Consider the following 22,845-nt stretch of genomic DNA (forward strand, 5'->3'; position numbering starts at 1 on the left):
GACTTGCATATCAACCCTACCGTAACTCTGACTCAGATAGACGCACGACAAGTTCCTGTGTCTGCCCCTGATGAAATAGCTTTTTATAACATCTTGCTTTTCCATCAGACAGTCGTCGAACACAACAAGTGAGTTTTTCTTACACCCCTCCAAAGGGGGCAAATCTTCACAATTGCTAAAGAAATACACAATCTTCCTATTCAATGTCCGCTCTATATCCGTGTACTTTTGACGTAATTCCACGTATGCCGCTTGTTCAATCGATTTGCTAAATATATATAAATTCCGAAACAGCACGCCACTAGGGTTGTAAATCAGATTCAACAACAAGTTCGTCTTCCCACTACCTGAATTACCGTTAATTAAACAGCGAAGTGGCTGGGGTATGAGGTTTGTATCCGACGCCTCTTCGTGGTAACTAACAATATTCATCACTTATATAACCCCACTGTTGACGGTAACGGTAATTTTAAGATGTCTCCAATGTTTTGATTATTCGGTGTATTGGATATTCATAGCTTGATCGATTTTAATAAATGAAATTTTTGTTCTTGTTATATTTTTTACAAATGCTAACATATCAAAATTATCATCCACAGTTGCTGTATTTCTATTGCATTTTTCGATGCCCTCATCTGTTAGTTGTTTAAGTGCTTGATCAATTACCAACTCACCATCATGGATGTATTCGAATTCATAGCAGATTTCGAATTCTAAAGGCAGCACACACCTTTTAGCTTTCTTCAAACGTCTGTTTTGAACATCAATAAATCTGTATATTCTTTTATTAGAATCTGTGTTTGTACTTTTAAATAAACAAAACACTTGTTGTGTCCTATTTTTCATTATATTTTTATACATTAGTTTTTTTTCTACATGTTCGATATTGCTTAGACTGGGAAAAAGTTCTTCAAACAACCAACTTCTAAATTCGTCCATTTTCTTACTAGCCCCCATCAAACAGCAAACACCCCGCTCGTTTATGTAAACAGTGTTGGGATGTTTTCGTATAGTGGATTGTGTGTCATGCCTTTTCAGTTCTGAGTAAGTTTTTTTTAATCGCCCAATAACATGTTCGTAAATACATTTTACCGGTCTCGCATAGCCCAGTATGGTTGCAATAGAATTTCCTTCAAACCACGGTTTGTTAGCATGATCAAGTATAATTGAAATACTATGACCATTAAACTCAAACTCATTATTCGCTATGTCGATTTTAGACATTATACTATATATACACGAGCACAAACAGTCCGTTTTTGTTAGAGAACAAACTTGTGTGAATGTGTTTTAATACATCATCTAAATGAATACCGGTACGCCAATTATAAACTAGGGCACCAGAGTTGAGATAGACTTATCTGTACAACTGATGACGCAGACCGGCCGTGCTTCTTATCTGGGTTCAACTCTCGGACTGGCCGCAGTTACGTTTTGTCTTCTATATATACCGTAGAACAGTGTACGCACAACGGCAGTGTAAACACCGCAGTGTACCGTAGAACGGTGTACACACAATGGCAGTGTGTGTGTGTAAGTGTTGTGTAACATTGTGTGACTAGCAAACTCAGCTGAGTGAAACCGAAAAACTCTCAACTGAGGAACCAAACAACTGTGTTGTAAGTATTCGAAAGTTTCAGTGTTTTAGGTGTCTGAAAGTTGAACTAGTTATACTGATATAAAACCAATATAAAGCATGCTGTTGAACTATCAGTTGCAATAGTGTCAGCAGAATGTACTGAATGTGGTTTGAATATTGATCGTGAGTAAAAAAAATATTAAAATAGTAAACTTTCATTAAATATTTCATCATATACAATTTATTGTAGTAACTCCTAACTTCTTCAATTGTCGTTTGGGAAATATTCTTCAGTAGTTTTTGCAAAACCTGTTTTTATAATCTTCTACTGTTCTCAATCTGTTGTAAACACTACATCGTGCATTTTTCTAGTACCACTAAGCGATTTTGTGCCCTTGTATACAACAAATACGGGTTTATCAGATCGCAAAAGTTTCTTTATATTGTTGGGTGTCAGTCTTGCGTTCCAACTCTCAGGAAGTCGAATTTTCATATTGCCACATATAATTTGAATCTGATCACCATACTTGGAACTCACAATTTCTATATCCTCTACCAAATACTTTTTATCAATCTCCAAGTCAGCAACACTTATATAACGGCTTCTGTTTATTTTATCTAAGAAGTCCGAGAAGTCGATATCATTAGAGTTCTCCATGACTGTCTGCCTATATATATTCACATACTTTTACGACAAACAAAAAATTAGCAACATCTGTCGCTGAGTATTATAAACGGTTTTATAAAACCGAGGTCGCAATAAAAAAAACACGATTGCATCTTATGAATAAATTATACTCGTACAAAATCTAAATACACAATACTGTTCGAATCAGGATTGTGCAATAATGAACCATTTTGATCAAACAGTCCGATTTGAATTTGTTGAATTTGATTCAACCCGTCTTTTAACGGTACATAGTGCGGGTATTGAGGGGTTTCAGAAATCTTATAGCCGTGTTGTGCTTTTGGAAAGAATTGGTACAATATCGACGATTCGTCATGTCTGCGATAATGTGTAGAATGACTTGTATAACTGCTGTTTACAATATTACAGTGGATTTCGATAACATCCACAGGCCGCAAATTTGGCGCAGTATCAGCTTTATAGTGATTAGATAACTCTGAATCTTTGTCCTCATTAAACCCCAACAAAAAGCGCATTGTGTTATCCATTTGAAACTTTAGTGGTGATTTTATAACAACACGATTACCTTCTTTAAGTATTTCAAACTGATTTATATCCACAGTAAAACTGGCTTTTTCCAAAAACCCTCGTATGTGCTTCTGTAGCGATTCCATTGTCCAATGTCCACTGTTAATCACCAGAGGTGTAAGTATGTTTTCAAAAGTCATACTAGCAGTTTGCACTAAATTATAAATGTTGTTTTCAGAATAAAAACCAATCAACGCTATCTGGTACTTTGAACTTTCACCCAAATGGATCGGGTGCTCCAAATGGATATTTAACAACGATGTATTTCCCGTCAGTTTTAAAATTGTCATATCTAATAAATATATAGTGCAAAGAAAAAATATATTCTTAATTGTTTTTGGGTAAACTGTCATATAAATCATTAATGCTTTCTCTTGCGTTTTCTTTTAGTGTTTTATAACGGGTTTCCAACTCTAGGATTTTATTCACAAGTTCGTCCAATTGTAGTTTTACCACAACATCGTTTGCTTCAATGGCCTTACCAACGCCGCTTATTCTCTTATGGTTTTGAATCTCGAGCACATCCACAGTATTAGTTATGGTAGACTTTTTCGGCATAATGTGTTTTGTTGTTTTGATCACGTTTTTAATGAGTTTTTCCAACTCTAAAAGGTCTTCCTTAATTGCGACATCGTTTTTGTCTATGGGTTTAGCGGTGTTAACAATGCGTCTCCCTTTAACACTCAAATAGTTGCCCGATATACTAATGCTATTCACCAAAGAATCGGTTGATTTTAGATGCCCCATTAGCTTATCCTCTATTTGTTTGAACATTGTTTTAGCTCCGCTGTTGAATCCATTCTGTAAGTTCCGTATCTTTTCATCAACTAGAGATTCACTAACACCATCTGAAATACTCTGGGGTAGTTCGTTAAATCTGTTTATCGAAAGATAATCCATGTCTAAATATATACATTAAAAGGTTTGTTTTACTAAAATAAAAAAAAATAAAAATACTTTATTATAAAATTATAGAAACCAACATAACCATACATATTTGTTATTATTCAGAACATGTTCGATTTCATTCCAACTCGCACCATTTGAAAATCTCCTTAAAACCTCCAAACACAGATGACCACATATTGGCGGATCGTCATATTCCTGGTATCTATTCATATTGTATAATATACCATCGTCCATGTTCACATATTCTTTTAATTCCAACAACGGTGGTGCGTCTCCAAATGAGTCGAAATATGTAACTCGGTTGCCTGTTTTCATATAACAAGTCCAGTGTGTACCACCCGAATCTAAATTGCCTAGATTTATAATTCCACATTCGTTTGCACACGGTTTGTTTGGCAAGGCTTCCCTCATAAAAACACCACGAAAGTTTCTTATTCGTAAAACATTAGCCCAACGCTCCAAGTCAGATATTGTTAGTGGGCTTATTTTTTTTTGCGCCACTCAAGACCCTGTTCAGTTCTCTGTTTATATGTCTAGTCAAACCGGCACCACTTGCGTCTTGATCTATCAGAGTATCCAACTCACTATCAATTAATTTCTTAAGCCATGGCACAAACTGATCTTTCAACAGTGGCGCGACTTTGCCTCTTATCAGTGGTGATGCAACTTTCTTAAAATAAGGAATATTGTTTTCAGCCAGCTCCATTACTTCCCGCAATAAACCGCCATCAATCATCTCCTTCAGTTGGGCATAATCGAAAATCAACCTCACTCCAGTGTTGTTTTTTATGGCTCTTTCCACCTGCTTATGTTGGTCACTATCAAGCGATACTTCAACATTACCGTTTTTCAGCTGTTCCTTGGGGAGATATAGTATAGCACGTTTGAGCTTTTTGTTAGCAATTCGCAATTTGTTTAGTTGATTCTTCGTCAGGTTTATCTTACGTTTATGCCACATTGTTATTGTGCTATATACACACTTTACCAATTCTCAATCGTTTACTTAATTAAGACTCGATTGCGCATTTAAAGTCTATATTACAAGCACATCTTTATTTCGATATATATCAATGGAGTTGTACTGTCGCGTGTGCAAAATAAACACGGCGTCTGAAAACATAAAGACCACAAAAACTAGAAATAAAAGATGGTTGTCTACATCAAAATGTGCAGTTTGCGGCAGCGTGAAACACTCGTTTATAAAGGAGCCATATGAGGTTTTAGAAGCCAAGGAGTTGCACAGGCCGGTTATTAAAAAGTTCATTAAACGCCGAATAGTCACCAAGGGTATCGACGATTTGTGGGCTGCAGATTTACTAATAATGAAGCAGTACGCTAGGGAGAACAAGTGGTACAAGTACATTTTAAATGTCATAGATACATTTAGCAAATTCGTTTGGTCCGAACCTTTAAAGAAAAAAGACGGGGCAGAGTTGACAACGGCTTTCGAGAAGATTATAAAAAGAGCAAACAGTGATGGTCATGAAGCACCGAAGCTTTTACATACCGACAAAGGTACAGAGTTTAAAAACAAACCGTTCAACAACATGTTGAGGAGGCATAATATCAAACTATACCATACAGAGAGTGAAGAGAAGTCCGCAATAATTGAAAGATATCATAGGACACTGAATGAGAAACTTAAAGTGAAATTCCATGTCCGACAATCCCACAAGTGGTACGATATACTACAAGAAGTCACAGATGAGTATAACCAACACGATTATCACCACACTATTAAAATGAGACCAGTTGAGGTCAACAAAGATAACGAGGCTGATCTATTAAAAATGTACATTGAGCGCGAACACAAAGTTCGTAAAAACAGCAAGTTCGACCTCGGTGATAGAGTTCGTATCACGACGAAAAAAGACGTGTTTGCGAATAAATATAAACAAAACTGGACTTCGGAGATATTTACAATAGCACGAATTCTAAACACTAGACCGGTTACTTATAGGATCGCCGATCAAAATGGCGAGGAAATTATAGGCGGATTCTATGAAAAAGAACTGCAGAAGACTGCTCTCTGAATTTCTGAGGGTGCCTCGAGTCTTAGTCCAGACATTCAAGTCCAAAGACTGAACCCGCTCTGGGGGGCTATTCAAGTCCAAGGAATGAACAAGCTCTAGAAGGTTATTCAAGTCCAAAGACTGAACCCGCTCTGGGGGGCTATTCAAGTCCAAGGAATAAACCAGCTCTAGAAGGTTATTCGAGTCCAAAAAATGAACCCGCTCTGGGGGGATATCACCCTCACCCTGCGCTCGAACAGACCTTTACATAACTACTCATCACAATCGAGGGCTTTAAGGGCCTCACTATGTTCATAGAACAAGTTGATGAATCCCCTAAGTTGATGGAGAGAACCAGAGGTAATGTTAGGCAGGTCCATTATCTGGTTTAAATGCAGTGTGGTGAGCCGCCTTGTGTTGTGATAGCGATCACGAAGTAGTTGATATGCAACTAAGTAGTTCGCAGTAGTGATGTTAAGGGATTTAATTAAGCTGAGGGGTTCACCCGACACAACGCTTAAAAGGTACTGAAATTTGGCTACATTCGACACACTCACATTTTTGTGTACACTAGAGTCAAAGAGGTTAATAAAACTAACCCATTGTAATGGATTGCCATCAAAGTGTTTTAGTTCCAGCTTCGGGAGCCTAATATTTACTGACGCATGAGTAAAAATTGAACCTGACTCGCTATGTGCAGAAGGGGTGCGTGGTTCGTCAATTGGATTCAAGGATTCAATAATGCTTTGAATTTTGATATAAACATCGTTGATATCATCTTGATCAGTAGACAGTCGTGAGGTTGGAGCTTCTTCAGGGGCCAAACCTTCAAGAACTCTTTGAAGGTTACCTTCAAAGTCAGCACGTTTTTTAGTTATTTCTTTTGCATAACTACTTAAGGTTCTTAAGTTGACCTGGCTGAGAGGAGGGGGTAGATTAGCTACAGCTTCTACTGCAGTGAGAATTTTCTCAAACCTTGCTTTGATTAAAGCAGTGGAGCGTTCATAAGTGGAAAACTTGATTGGTCCAGGCATTGTTAGGTTATGAATTACCTTACAATAAGTTCAAAAAATCTACAATGATGAAACCATAAAAGAAAAAAAAGTTATAATAAGCATTAAACATGAATAAATGCTAAGCAATGTTGTTAACAAAGAAACGTTAGTTTAAACAATTCATTAACAATAGTGGATAAATGTTTTACTCTAATGGTTTGTTTTGTATTCAAACGTATTTATACACAGTGGTTAGCCTATAAAAACGTTTTTACGTTAGCCTCTTTATGTACAATCAGTGACAAATAGAAAACATAAATGAAAAATTAACAACTATTCAATATTGTTAAGTGGACACTATTTGTGTTCAAGAGCTGTCAAACGAATATTTAGATGAGCGAAAGTAAAATATCAGAGGATTTATAGAGCTTGTACGGCTTTTAAATGGAATACCGTATTTTGAGTCGGTTCCGGATGTTCCACAATGAACACCGTTTGGCTTTGTACTAACAGCTGACTGAAACAGCTGACCTAGAGAGGCTATGAACGGAAATCAGCTACGCTCACCGCGTGTTATGATCTCAGTGATCGGTAGTACATACATAAAGTGTGCTCTAAATAGATATATCTAAATAGATATAAACTACTTAAATTAACTAAATAAGTAATTTGATGATAGAACAATAATTAACAAAAAGTACAAATGTAAAACTAGGTCATTTAAAACAGTGAAGTTAAATCAGTTGATTCCTATTAATTAACTATTTAACAGAACAACAAAACGCACCTAACAAGGATATACTATGATAACTCAGAGACAAGAGAATAAACAAGACAAACAAGAAACGTCAATAGTGAAAGGGCCACTAAATAATGTGTAATTAGCAGTCAAGGATGTATTACACGAGAGAACAACTAATAATAAACAATTGTTTAAAGACAATGAGCATTTATGATCACAAGAGGAGTTAGCATATTAATGTGGAATATAATTAAATGAGAAATAAAAACAAATATAAATTTGCAAGGTCAATAACAAATTACGTTATGATCAATAAATGACAGTGGGCCTAGTATCAACAATAAATCAAAATTCACACATACACTTATAATTAATTAAACTATTGACAAAGGCATATGTGTTGCTGTTATTGTTGTGAGAGGAAAGAGAGGAAAGGAATAAAGTTCACATCAATTGCACAGCTGATGCGCTTTGAGTTCGGTCGATCAGCTGATCGATCAGAGGGGGGAGAACGCTCACGATCGATACGATCACCGAACGAAGTTCGCGCAGGCGCGCATATCGTCCAATACAGTTCAAGTTGATTTGCAAAGAGGGGGAAGCGTCGTTTTCCTCGTTCATGTACAACCGACGCAACCAAGAAAAAATGGCGACTCCGCGCCAAAACGAAATAATTAATTTCAATAAGCACTTGTACTACAAAATGTTCAGAGTTTATGCACAATAAAATTAGTGTTTACCGCACAGAAAATTATGAGAGAGAGTTTGAGACTTGAGTTCAGTGAAATAATAACGAAAAATAAACATATGGCTTTTCAAAGGACGCCGAGTCAAAGTTCAAAGTTGCAAAGTGGCAAGTTTCCAAAGTGTGATTCAAAGCACATCCGGCTCGAAGGACCAAAATGTTCGATATGAGAGTTAATAGAGAGTAGAAAAAAAACAATGTCACATACCTTTCAATAAGAAAATCCAACATTGGAAGGTAACAGGGGGAATGGGGATTGGGTGAGCTCACCAGAGGGACACACAAGAAGATCTGGAAGTTCAGATGCACTACACACTTCGAAATGGGAAATTTAGTACTATTATTCACTGATTAAGAGATAGTTTTTAAAGTGGGGACACTTCCACCACGAGGTGGTCAAAAGACCGAGAGATTGCCAGACAAACGGCGCGGTGCGGCACATAGGTCCGATCGAGGAAGGTTTTAGACGCTAACTGAGTAAAATCATGGTGGGGAAATTTGAATTTTCCATGAGAGGGAAAGAGACAGAGATAGATCACGCCATATGACGTAGGCATCGTATGATTTTAAGGAGAATGTGGGGGAGGGGAATTGCCGTGGTGTGTGTGTGTGAGTAGAGTAGAGTACATTTTACAGACTTAAAATAAGTAACTAATATACAAATGAATGTTAAAAAACCTATGCACACAGTTCATTAAATGATAATACAATTAACGATTAATGATGAAATTACTAATTACCCTATTTACAAAACTGTACTGAACACTCACTTTTAACACAACGCTTTGTTAGAAAGGTTATTGTTATATCTCTTAAAACAGACTTAGAAATTAATCGTACTACGTAAGTGTAAGTTGTATGTGTGCTGGTTTAACAAATTTTCTATGGAGCTTTATAAGAAACTATTAAGATTATGGAGCTTCTATAAAGATTCTATAGAGATGTTTGTGATATTTACTATAGAAAGAAGCTCTATAAGTTTTTCTACGTTCAGGGATACGATTTAACGTTTTCAGATGACAGGTATTGTGAAATATTGGCAAATTCTAGTAGGCCAAAGACCATTACAGAAGAGCATTCATTTGAAATTTTAAGATCCTTCATTGAAGACCCTCACATACCTCTTAGGAAAGCAGCACAGGTACACGAAGTAAATTTTAGTTCCATCGGAAATGTTTTGAAAGCCAACATAGATTATACATTTTAGGCCAAGAACTAAATGAAGATGATTATGACAGGAGGTCGGAATTTTGGGATAAAATTATGCGCCTTTGTGATGACAACAGAGCACTTGTGTACTATTGTGTTTTCTGATGAAGCGTAATTTTATTTAGTTGACAGCGTCAACATGCACAATTACCGTTATTGAGACGGTGAAAACCCACATTGGGAAGAGGAAACACACACGCAGCAACCGCAAAATCTTAATCAATGTATGGATGGGAATTTCGGAAAACAATGGGAATTTCTTTTATATGTCCCCTTTTTATTTACGGAAACTTAATCTCTGAAGTTTATATGCTAGAAAATCAAATAGTTCCAGCTATAGAAACAAGCCTCTCGTAAAAACTTCAACGACGTATGGTTCCAGCTAGATGAGGGACCTCGCTATGGTAGGGAGGTTAGAAACTTTTGGCCCTAAGATTCCCTCATAAAAATAAAACCTTTAAACTAAAAGGCACAATTCAAATACTCATTTTAAAAATCGTCGGTACGATAGTTTTGGAAAATTTCGTATTCAATTCGAATTCATATATAATACTAGACTATATCCTTATATGTTATATTTACCAACCAATTTAATATGGATTTTTCGTATCGCCATAATCAAATATTATGTCATGAGATAGTTAGAAATGTGCAGTAATTTGCAGGAACTTGAGCTTAGCTCAAGTGCGTCATTATTTCCGCAGAGTTCAGAGAGGGTAATCTTTATTTCACAACAGCAACTCACATGAATGATTAAACTATCTCATTACAATACTAATAAATCAATGAAAGTAAATTATAAAAACTACGATAGCAATATAAAAATGTATTAAAATATTAAAACTTTAACAAATAATAAAACGTATACAGCGAATGCGGCAAATCAGAATATTTAACGTCACACAACAACCAAATTACTAATTATAAGTTGAAACTGTTTTAGACTACAAAGCTGTATCACATAAATCTCAGAGAGCTTGAGTAGCAAACTTACTGTCAGTGAAGGGCTTTAGGCTATGAAGCTCTCGCACATCTTCATCCTGGTTGTCCTGTAACAAGAACATGAATAATTAATGAAATACAACTGTCGCAGTGTTTGAAGACTTCGACATCCAACCCTAGTAGGCTAGCTTTTAATACCAACTTCTCAATTAACTTATGGTAATAGAACCTAGTAAGATTACTGTAACAAAGAGTTTTTTCTGTATTATTTTAGAAAACAGGATGGTTCTTTATTTCTTTTATCTCTCGATACTATTCCGATATGACGTATTACTAAATTGATTACGATTTGTTCGTGTTGTATACAAATAAATTCATGGTTAGCATTGAAAAGTTCATACTATTGGAATATGATAAAACACGCCTTTCAACCATATTATATATATATAAGATCTATATATCTATAGATAGTTAATATATGAATATGGTTACTGTACATAGAATATACATATCAGATACAGGATGTTTCCAAATTGTCTGGACTTTTTTTGTGGACTTTTCCATGGGCTAAGACAAGCATAAAATGTCATGCTGTTTAATGGTGTATTAATGAATTTTCTTACACAATTGTACATCACAGAGCAAAAAAATAATAAAGGACCAGACAAATGGAACCCTAAGATGTCTATTACGACTGTTAATCGCTTAGTTCACCTTTGCTGTTTCAGTTTCTTTTCCTGTTGAATCAATATCAAATATGTAAATAGTTAAATTTGTATGTATTGGTGAAACTGTTTTCGATCCAATATGAACCATCCACTGATCGTAATGTAATTTTCATATACGATTTTCATATACGGGGTTTTACACGTTGACATGCGCTCATATGTACGACTAATTTACATGATAAACCAATAGGCCAGAATTTAAAAAGTTATCTTGAGCGTGATTACTAAATACTCAGTTAAATTAATTACCCACAGAATTCCTAAATTAACTCTAGATATAACTTTAACTCTAGGCTGAAAAAAATTTAACATTCTAGAAAATCACCAACAAATAAAAATTAAATGAAATGAATGTTTGTTTAGGACCATCATTAAATCCTAATAGAACTAAGACCTAATAGACCCAAAGCATCCTGATAGAAAGATATTTACAATATTCAAAACATTTCCTTTCATATCTACTGTAAACGTACTATAGAGAGGAATCAATACATCTCAGTCAGGCTACAACCATATGGAAGAATCCCTTTTCCAATTAATTTTCATAAACCGTTTTGTGTCTTTACAATCTGACTGGGGTTGAAATTTTGACCGATGATAATCAATAATCTGTCAAACTAAAATCCACACTTAAACCAGTTTTAAAAGAAGGCGGTCATTAGCACTGGACCTCTGCAGCATTCTAGAAATGAATCAAAGGCTTTGGGGGCGAAGACCCAAAGCACCATTATATTACCATTCGATCATGCACTGGATTTTAATCTTTAGAATCACATCTCATTTGTATAAATCGGCTAAGTAGGACGAACAAAAAGTGACGTAATAGATAAATATTATATTTCATACCTAGGGCATAAAAAGACACCTTTTGGCCGTGTAATGAACTATATTTTCGTCACATTTCATCATTAATTAACAAACTAAAGCTGGGTTTTCCTAGGCGCGGAGTCGGCGAGCGGAGAGAGGAACGCGGAGAGCGGAATTGAAATTTAAGCCGGGTTTTCCTAGGCGCGGAGTCGGCCAGCGGAGAGAGGAACGCGGAGAGCGGACTCAGCTTGTCTTAGGTAATTTATGGCATTCCGCTCCGCTTCTAGGAAAACAGTAACATTAAATTGCCTAAGACAAGTGGAGTCCGCGCTCCGCGTTCCTCTCTCCGCTCGCCGAATCCGCGCCTAGGAAAACCCAGCTTAAGCTAGAAAACGGAATACTTGTTATGTAAAGACTCCCTAAACGCTTCCAGCTTCCCTTCCAGCTTGTTTTAAATTATTTTAATGTAAATAAACAGCTGTATAGCAACTGATTCAATTATTTAGTCTATTACGACTGTGTCACGGTACATCATACCATAGATATTTCGAGCGATTGTCAACAATGCAACAATAAAAGCTTACCTAACAAATCAGTTGATAAATAATTTCGATCAATACGATTACCACAATCAAAATTGACAACTGTTTACGACAGCTGATTTTCACACCCTAGGGACCAAAATCATTGGAAGTACTTTATATGATATGACAGGTGCACCTATGAGACATCTCCATTAACAAATCCTCGAATAAACAGCCTGGGTTACTAAATGCTTCGATGTGGTCGCCATTACAGCCCCACAGTTCCATCAGCGGAGGAAGTTAGAGGTGGTTAGATGATGTAGGTCAGAGATGAATTGTGTATGAGAAGTGTCTCATCTCTGAGGATTTACACCTTGTGTTACTTAGGGTTACTTAATTCCGAGTTTAATCGGGAAATATTTGATCAGATCCAAAAAGAGTGAAAAGGAAATTTAACTGAGTGACGTAATAGGTAAATGGTTCATTAATACCGCCACGTTGTGAGCCTAAATTTTAATAGGCTGGATCAATAAGAGTGGCGTAAATTAGATAAGTCAATGTCAAAGATGAATAAAAACAATACATTTAGTGTTGATTTTAAGCGATGGGTTATTGATCTGTTGTCAATATTAAAGGCTCCAGATATTAATGTATCCAACACATAAACTCTATCTAATTTTCTAGTCGAAATCCCATAGTGTAATAATTAAACACATAGACAAAGTTTATATAACAAAATCTATATTTTATTAGCGAATTTCCCTATAGGGAAGTAGCTATTACCGTAGGTGGCACGGTAAGACCTAGACCCGGGACCGATTTACTTTTTCATTTTGATGTCCCCAGAGGCCAAAAACACCATTCGTAAAAATTTTTATATATGTATATATATATAGACTTATATATATATATATATATATACGTCCGTAAACGCGATATCTTGAGTAATTTTTGTCCGATTTTGATGAAATTTGGTTTAAAGGTGTAAAGCGGGATAAACTTGAATGAGTTCGCGAACCAGCACGATCGGACCATGGGAACGGGGCTTTACGGGGGGTTTTATGGGGTAAAAATTGGTTTTTCTCACTTTTGACCCTCAAAACACAAAATTTCCCGATTTCTCTTTAGACCTTTTTAAAGAGCTTAAAAAACAAATAATTTAGTATATAAAAGTATTTTTGTTCGACTATTAGTAACGGAGAAAATTTAAAAAATTGTAAATTTAAAATTCCCATGTTATTCTTATGGAGAATATTGTCAAATGTTGTAGTTTGCTTGTTTATGGATATATTTTGATCAAACTTGGCAAATTTATTTATTTTGTACTAAGCTATAAATATTTTACTCAAAAACACACTTTATTTGTTTCCTTGTAGCAGCAAACCTAGGTACTCGTTAAACCTAATGTTATTAAAATATATTTAACTGAAAATCAATTCAGACAAATGGAAATTCGCTTAGTCGGCAGGTTTGCTGCGGCGGGGGTATTTTTAGTTGTAAGATTTACAATTTTAACTGAGGAAAAATATACTTACTGTCCTTGATCCTGCATTCTTGAACGCACCTAAAACAAAAAACAGATGTATAAATTTTATATTTATTAATAAAACGTAGATTTTCCTAGCACAACTGTGGCTCGTGCTGTAGAAAAGTAGCTCAAATTCTGTAATAAACAGTTTTACAGTCATTTATTTGTGTTCGAAATCATTCCCCCTTTATAATGAATTTATAACTTTACCTTTCTCTTTTTATTGCTCGGAAGAAGTTTATAAGTGAATTTTCAGATCGCCAAATCGCTGTCTTACACTAAGAACCAATTTTACAAACTAGCATCTTAAACAGTTTAATCAAAAAACCAAAAATTTCGTTTCACTGCAAGTATAAACTCAGTATAAGGAATGACACTCTATTTTAATGAATAACTGTAAGCTGTGAGGGATAAGTGAAATTCTTTATGGTATATTGCTTGGTTGTGCTCAACCCTTGAGTTTATATCTTATGAGATCCTTGCCCCATTTTATGTTTATACTTTGCTCAGGACTAAGCCTATATTATTTTATCATCTCACTATTACAGTTCAATGAAATTAAACATGCAAACAGATTTTAAATCAAAGGAAGTACTTACATTTGATTAGTTTAACTGTTCACTATCCAGTATTTAGGTATAGACAGCAGTAAAAGCTGTATATGCAAAAACACAGGTATTACAAAACCATTTTAAGTACTTTTTGGACAATTCAAATACATAATCTAATGCGTAAGTTGGCACTTTATGTTAAACATGTGAAAACACTGCAGTGTATGAAAATGACAGAATATCTTTTTATACACTTGTTTTAACAATAAGAAGTAGTTAATTTACGTAGGGGAGTTTTCTGCAGCTAATGGACTACAACTTTAAGAGTGGTTGGTCCTGGGAGCTCGGGCTATTCACCTCCCCCAGTTTACACTTCCACCTATTAGGCAAGTAGAGACAAAATAGAGGACTTTTATGAAATATTACTGTCTTTGTATTTCAGTTCTCTGTCCACGACAAATCAATTAGTAACTAATAGTTATTACTTACATAGATCAAAAGTGTACATCATGAAGGAATATGATAATACATCTTACAGAACGTGTTACTGATAAAGAATAATTATTGGATGTATAGCTAACAACATGATGTCTACTTGCAAAGATATTGAAAAACACTTGTAGATGTTTAAACGTGACAACCGCCCCGATAGCACGTGTAAGATATACAATTGATTCCGTTTACAATTGCTTCAATGAATGAAAATCAACGAAGAGAGAACTAACTGGAAAATTGGCCGCACGGGAAAAGAGCCACAAATTGTGAAGCGCTGTTGTCAATTGATAAAGAGACAATGTGCTTCGTGTGACACCAGAATAACTGCTTCTGGCACGTGGGGCATATAATTATTTAAGTCTGTTGTTGTAAATATAGGTTATTTCACCTGTTCGCCGTCTCTTTTGAAGGAAAATTCAATATTCCAGTTTTGTTACAAAATGCTTAAGTACTGTTTTTAGTTTTTTTAGTAGAGCATTTTCAATATGTATTATATGGCTAAATAAAATCTATGCCTTATCTTTTTTCACGATCGCATCTGAGGTAAGGGGGTCAAGGTAAAAATTTAGACAGTGAACTATCTGCTGTTGAAATATAAAACCTTTTGTTGTGGTCTCCACCCATTGCTAGAACTACTATGATTATTTATTAAGATCGGAACGCAACTAGGACTAACTAATCTTTATCCAAATATTAATAAAGCATGAGTGTAGAATGGTTGAGAATCCTAGATTGGATTTGTTACAGACTAAGAGACTCTGTTTCCTTGGCCAGGGACCATTTATCAAAGGTCCTAAGATCACAGACAGCTGAGCCTAGTTTGAAATAATGAAAAAGCCACAGTCTTTTCCAATGATCACCGCCAGATGACAGTTTGATTACTAGGCGAGTACTTCAATTCAATGATACAATAGTAATAAACATAACTATTATGGAATAACGGTGTAAAGAATCAAATGGCAAATCTACTAACCCATGGAAAAATCAACAGTTGAGTCCATATGTATTCTTAATTAAAAAATATATTGAAAATTGTATATTTTTCACTACAACCTAAAGCAGTTTTTCGAGCAGGGCTAACGGGAATTGACCGAGAGTCGCAAAAAATATTTTGGCCCATGCGTGAACTGTATTTTTGTCTTATCTATGGTAGGCCTATTATGGTTTGGTGGGTTAACTGAACAAAATGGTTTCGATATACCTATTTTTGCTTTCAAATACAAACATCTCATACTATTATTTAGGTGAATTATTGATTATCCCGCTAAAGCAGTAAAACATTTTTATTCAATTAGTCTAAATATTTATAAAGGGGTATTTTTTATAGGGGGTTGTATAATATACAACGTAAACTATGATGAACACAAAAAAACATGAGTAACGCTATGATAACCATAACCTCTGAACTGTTTCATTGTTTGGAGGATTACTTGCACCCTCAGATTTCATTTGCAAAAACAAACATGATAGAAATTGGCTAACCAGCTGTTCGACACTAGTAACCATGGCAACGAGCGATGAAGAGTGACGTCATCGCTATTTTCAGCTGTGGCTGCTGTCAGCTGATCATTCTTCCATAGTTTTAGCAAATGTTCCTTTAGGAAGTAGCTATTGCTGTAGGTGGCACGGCAAGACATAGACCCGGGACCGATTTAACATATCATTTTGATATCCCTGAAGGCAAAAAAAACAATTCGTAAAATATTTATAAATGTGTATATGTATGTATGAGAGATTTTGGCCCGGTTTTGATTAAATGAGTCTTAAAAACTTTAGGATATGGAAACGGTGTGTTATGGGGTTTTATAATTTTAAAAATTCGTTTTTCTTAATTTTCGCTCTTAAAACATTGAAATACCCAACTTTGGGCCATCATGTGGGGCTAAAAACTAATAATTTTGTATATTGAAGCGTTGTTGTACAATACAATGATTACTGGTGGAATTGAAAAACTGTACATTTAAAATTTCCATGTAATTCTTAGGGAGAAAAAGAAAACTAGATTGCTTGTTTATATATAAATTTTGATCTAATTTGGCAAACTTATTTATCCATCTTACGATTGATCAAGAACACGTTTTACGTCTCCCATAGCAGTAACCCTTCGTACTCGTTATATCTAATACTATTTAAATGGGGAACGAATATTTCTTGTTTAAACGGAAATATTTAAGTGAAAATCCTATCAGACCAATTGAAATTCGGTTAACCTGCAGGTTTTCTACAGCGTTGGTTTGCTTTTGGGGTCTATATGTAAATAACGGAAACAGCAGAGGTTTGTAATGTTGTGTGGGGAGTACATAAAAAAAACACAGTTAATAATAAATTAATATAGAAATATCAGAATAATTTATACATTCGTAGGTGAAATAAGTAAACTGCTTTCAGTGTAATTATGTCAATAGGAAGGAAAGTTGAATGACTGTTTAAAAAAACCTCTAAACTTACAATTTAAGTTATTAAGTTTATTTTGGGGACTCATTTTATTAGTATTTATCAAAAACCTAAAACAAACAGCAATGTACTATTTTATACAGAAGACTATTATTTACATTTCACAATTTGTCAAGCAACTGAAAATAATCTACTTTAGAATTTAACAATAGCACAGGCAATTAAAAATAAATAGCTTTTAAATTCACAAAATTGCTTGTCAAACGACTGATCTAAGTTATTTTAAATTCATGCAAATGCTTTATTATGCAAATGGAAACCGAGAAACTTTAAAACAAGGACCGCTTCCTGAGTAACGTAGAGGCAAAGTTTATTTAAGCTAAAAGTAACTAGCTGTCTGTAAGATCCTACAGAACAGTTGAAAACTTGACATGTTCATGGGCAATATATTCTGGAGTCAGTCATATAATTTAGAAACTAATTTTCCTAAAATATTTAAATATAAATCTCGTTGTGGGATCTATGAAAACTATAGATACTTGAATAGAGATATTTAATAACATCTATATTACATTAACTTATGTTTTTTAACAAGTTTCAAAGAAAGGGAGATAAGAAGTTAATAAATTCCTGAAAAATGTATTCTCTAGTAAAATAGCTTTAAATAATAATAATCAATAATCAATATATCATTAGGTTCGTAAGCAACTGTAAGCTTTTCACTTATGTAGGTTTTAAATTTGATCAATTTGGTAAGTTATAGCGAATGTTCTATTTTGGAATTAAGCTGCTGCTTGGTAATATCTGATCATTCTCTAGAGCTAGTATTATATTCCATTTGCCATAAAAAGGCTATTTCATCGATAACACTTGAGAGTTTCATAAGGAAAACTACGTGACTTGATGGATTTTCAATTGTAGTTTCGACACAAATAGTGAACAGTGTTCGCGTTGAAGATAGTCACTGCTACACAATTACTAACTTGATTTTTATTTGTTTTTACCTAAACTGTTATTGCAATATTGTATTTAAAATAAACTTTAATTAACTATACTTAAAAACTGTAATTTTTATCAAAACTATCAGTAGGGATATTAGTTTAAAAAATACAAGTGCAATAGGGCACAGCTAGTATGAATGGTTATCTTTACAATTAAATTATTCGTATAATATTCTTCAATTAATTAGAAGAAAAAAACTAAGAGCGGAAATCTTGAAGTTGGCCGTGGTTTGAAAGCGTGCGTTACACGGCTGTTGTCATTAATTTGCCAGCAACATTACGTGTTTCACAGCAATCAACCCGGAGGTACTTTAGCTCCATCATCAACTTACTTGTGATTTATCATTGATGAAGATGAGTTCTCATTCGTATTTGAACTCTATGATACAAGATAATTTAATTATAATTAGTACCCCACAAACATATTAAAAATGATTTATATGATACTAAAAATACCTTTAATACTATTGGTAAAATGACAAATATTAATGTGGATATTGTTGTGATGACAATTTCAGAGCTAAACTGTTACTGGAAGTCAGTACAGTACCTCAAAACGTAACACCGGTCATAGAGCAAACACAGAATTTAGTTTTAATCTTTCTTTAGTTAAATCACTATAAATAGTGTAAAGAAGCTTTTAGTAGAAAAAGACTGCGTGGAAGACCTGAATTTGCATTCTGTCCTTGTATTCATCACTGAACTATCAAAAAACCTCGAATTCATTTTAGGCCAAACGTTTTAAAAATAGGCTTTTTGGAAGTATCATATTATAAATGTCAACAAATTGTAAACTTCACCTTATTATTCTCAATAACCCTTTAATCTGTATTTAAGTGTTATTTGAACATTCAATGGTTTTGAAGAACAAATAGCTTGTCAAAACTGCAGCAATTAAACTGTTTATAGATTCCATAACGCACCGTGACATTTACTGCTTACCATATATTTATGATCAATGCATAATCAGAGAACTCTCAGAGAGTCTATTTCAGCTTCGTTTACGCTTACTGGTTGGTAAATGATGATCATCCGTGGGGTGGTAAAAAATCTAGGTTTGAGTTTGTATCATTTTACATTGCAATTCAATTTTAATGATCTGTATCAATACGTATGTATTACAGAATAACTATCATTTGATACCCTCCAATTACTGAATACATTCCTAATATTAGAATGGATTTGCCTAAACGAGACGAAATCCGATTATACATACGCAACTATATTGTCAGAACCCAATCAGTTGGGATTGATATCGAATCCGAGAATCCACTAATAACTACAAATAACTTGATATAATTTACTTTACACATTGCAATATGCTAAACAAATCTTTTTGAATCCTAATTTTTTATGAAAATTCTAATACAAAGGGACTACGGTAAAAGTCAAGTTACTTTATTTTCCATGTACAGTAGTTGCAATTAGTACAGTAATATATTTTACAATGTATAAATAGGTAATTAACCACCTAGGTTTTTATAAACCTCTGGCTTCCTACAGGACTAACTAATCTCTGTCACTCTTGATATATGATCCAATTACATCCTTTCCTCCTCAACTAGTCAACGTCAAACTCTCCGGTTGGGGTTGACAACAAGTCGTTATAAAACTTTACTAATGTGTGGCGTGAACAGAGTTTGAATAAGGTTACTGTCATTTAGTACTCTACTCTTTACTGATTAAATTTGGTTGACACGTTTTCAGTTGTAGACTAATTGTGAATAAAGCTTAGTTTTTGAGCAAATTTAATTTATGTATTAAATATACCCCAGCCCAAAGTGTACACAACACATCAACGGTAAAATAGTGTAAGTTTGTTTTTATAATTGTAATATCAAACAAAAGTATGAATCCATACAAGAAAGCCTCACTCAATACATGGTTTAATTTGTAAACTCTAAAACCCATTAAGCAAATACTATTTTAGTCCACGATTTACTGTAAGTCTTAACCATATCGCGATCACTTATATTGTAGAAACTACGAAGTCAAAGTATTGTAGCGTTTATTCTGATATTTCACCAACAAAGTCCATTTATCATCTAGTCACGGATGTCCTTAGAGAACATAAGTGTGGCAGAGCATGTTATGTCAATATCATTTCAGGGAGTATTATTTTGTAAACCAGTTTTGCTTTGATTATTTTGCTATCAGTTTCCGTAATACTCAATAACAAATCAGGATTTTCTTATTCTATCGTTTATCAATTCATAAAGATTCATAAAAATTAGTTAACTAACCGATGTATACAATAAGTGATCAACTATTCTCATACAAACGAAAATAAAATATGTAGAGCCGAATTGTTTTGTATAAATAGTATTCATAAATTTAGAGATAACAGTCCCTTGTAATACACAAATATCAGTAGACAAAGACACATTCAACATATTCAAAGATTTAAAAAATTAAGGTTGTGGTATGTTTGACGTAATGTTTGAGGAAACATCAAAGGCTTTACGGAGAATGTTTTGTCGCCTTTTGTAGCAAGGACACAAAGCATGGTAAAATTAATGAGTAAAGAATGAGTCGAAGAGAAAAAGGAAGATCTAAAGAGAGTTGTTATAGAGACATATCTTTTACCATTGAAGGGTGGATAGTCCCCCATTAAATTGTATTTTAATTCAGCGAGTCACGGCGGGATTTTAACTTATATTACATCTCTAGGCCAAAAGATCCGTACTCTATCCACAAAAATCCAAAAGTTCGACCAACCGGCCTTTTGATCTAAGTATTAACCTAAGCATTGACCTAAGTATCATCTTAATAAAAAATTACGGTGAAATAAATTTTTATACAGGATGTTCAAAGAGATTGGGACATCATTTACGTAGTACCTCGGGTCAAAATAAGGTGAAAATCGAGTGAGGTGAAATAAAATTATTTCCAAAATCGTTTCGTTAACCAGATATCTACCATGTTGTATTTTTGTACATACAAATTTTAATTTTTTGATTTTTTTACCAAACTATATCGAAATTTTGTATATATACAGTTATAAACTACATATATATATACAGGGTGGCTGAAAAGTAACTACCACCTCCCCTTAACTTTTCAACCATTTGAGATATTTGAAATCCGTTTGCGGCAAACTTCTAAGATGTGAGGGGCTACAATAGTTATGGTAAATTTTGACAATTTTACCCTTAGGGGTAGCGGGGGTAGGGGGTAGCTCAAAATTTTCAAACGGCAAGTATAGTCGAGTTTGGTATCATTTTATAGGCCTTGACGAAACAAAACAATCGACGTAAAGAAAACTAAAATCGCCACACAAATAACAAAATGGCGCTCTAAAACAATTTAAATCTACAGAACCATGAGGAGGGCTGAAAAGTAACTTGCACCTCCCCCCCTTAACTTTTCAACCATTTGCGATATTTGAAATTTGTTTGCGGCAAACTTCTAAGATGTAAGGGGCTACAATAGTTATGGTAAATTTTGAAAATTTTACCCTTAGGGGTAGCGGGGGTAGGGGGTAGCTCAAAATTTTCAAATAGCAAGTATAGTCGAGTTTGGTACCGTTTTGTAGGTCTTGACAAAACAAAACAAACGACGTAAAGAAAACTAAAATCGGCCCACTAATGACAAAATGGCGCCCTAAAACAATTCAAATCCAATCATCCATGATAATGAAAATTTTCGTTAAAAAGTCTTTTAAGAAATGGTAGAAAAAATTACCTTTTATTTGATGAGATGCTCGAATTGCTTTCCCTGTACCTCCATGCAGTAGTACAATCTCTGTTGAAACATGTTCCTTACATTTTGGAAAGTTTGATTGTTTATTTTTCTGCATTCTGTTTCTATCCGTAGTCTTAATTCTTCGAGGGACCTTGGCTGTGAGGTATAAACCGTTGACTTTAAATGGCCCCATAGAAAAAAATCTAATGGATTTAGGTCCGGTGATCGGGCTGGCCATTCAATACTACCTCTTCGACCGATTTCTAATACGATTTCTAATGATTAGGAAATGCAATGTTCAGTGTATCCCTTGCATCCCTAGCATAATGTGGAGGAGCTCCATCTTGTTGAAAATACACGTTATCTCTATTGAAAATTGGGTTTCCATCTGGTGTTGCAGTTGTTTCTATTAAGTTGTTAATAGCTGGAATTATTTGTGTGATTAGCATGTTATTGTATGCTGTGCCATTTAAATTACCATTTATGATAAAAGGACCTATGATGAAGTTACCAATGATTCCAGCCCAAACGTTTAGCTTCTGCGGGTGTTGAGTGTGACTTTCTCGGTACCAGTGGGGGTTCTCTTGCGCCCAATACCTACAGTTATGCCGGTTAACGTGTCCGTTAAGTTGGAATGAAGCCTCGTCACTAAAAACTATTTCGAAAGTAGAGATTTCTCTAGATTCCAACTTCTGTGTCATTAATTCACAAAATTCAATTCTTCTATCAAAGTCATCTTCAGACAGTTCCTGGACTAACGTGATCTTATATGGATGGAATTTGT

The 22,845-nt window shown here is 34.5% G+C and overlaps 1 protein-coding gene across 1 annotated transcript in view; it reads right to left on the reverse strand.

Moving 5' to 3' along the window:
* LOC128998124 (uncharacterized) overlaps window positions 1-22,845 on the reverse strand; it is a 156,846-nt gene that overhangs the window by 71,371 nt on the left and 62,630 nt on the right. The window contains exons 3-4 of the mRNA XM_054424123.1: window positions 13,944-13,972; window positions 10,402-10,456 (exon numbers count right to left, since the gene is read on the reverse strand). Of these exons, the coding sequence (XP_054280098.1) occupies window positions 10,402-10,456; window positions 13,944-13,972 (84 nt within the window). The remainder of the gene's footprint in view (window positions 1-10,401; window positions 10,457-13,943; window positions 13,973-22,845) is intronic.

The sequence above is a fragment of the Macrosteles quadrilineatus genome, unplaced genomic scaffold, assembly GCF_028750875.1.
Source record: "Macrosteles quadrilineatus isolate MER2022 unplaced genomic scaffold, UCM_ALF_1.0 Scaffold_7__1_contigs__length_78375512, whole genome shotgun sequence".
Lineage (NCBI taxonomy): Eukaryota > Metazoa > Arthropoda > Insecta > Hemiptera > Cicadellidae > Macrosteles > Macrosteles quadrilineatus.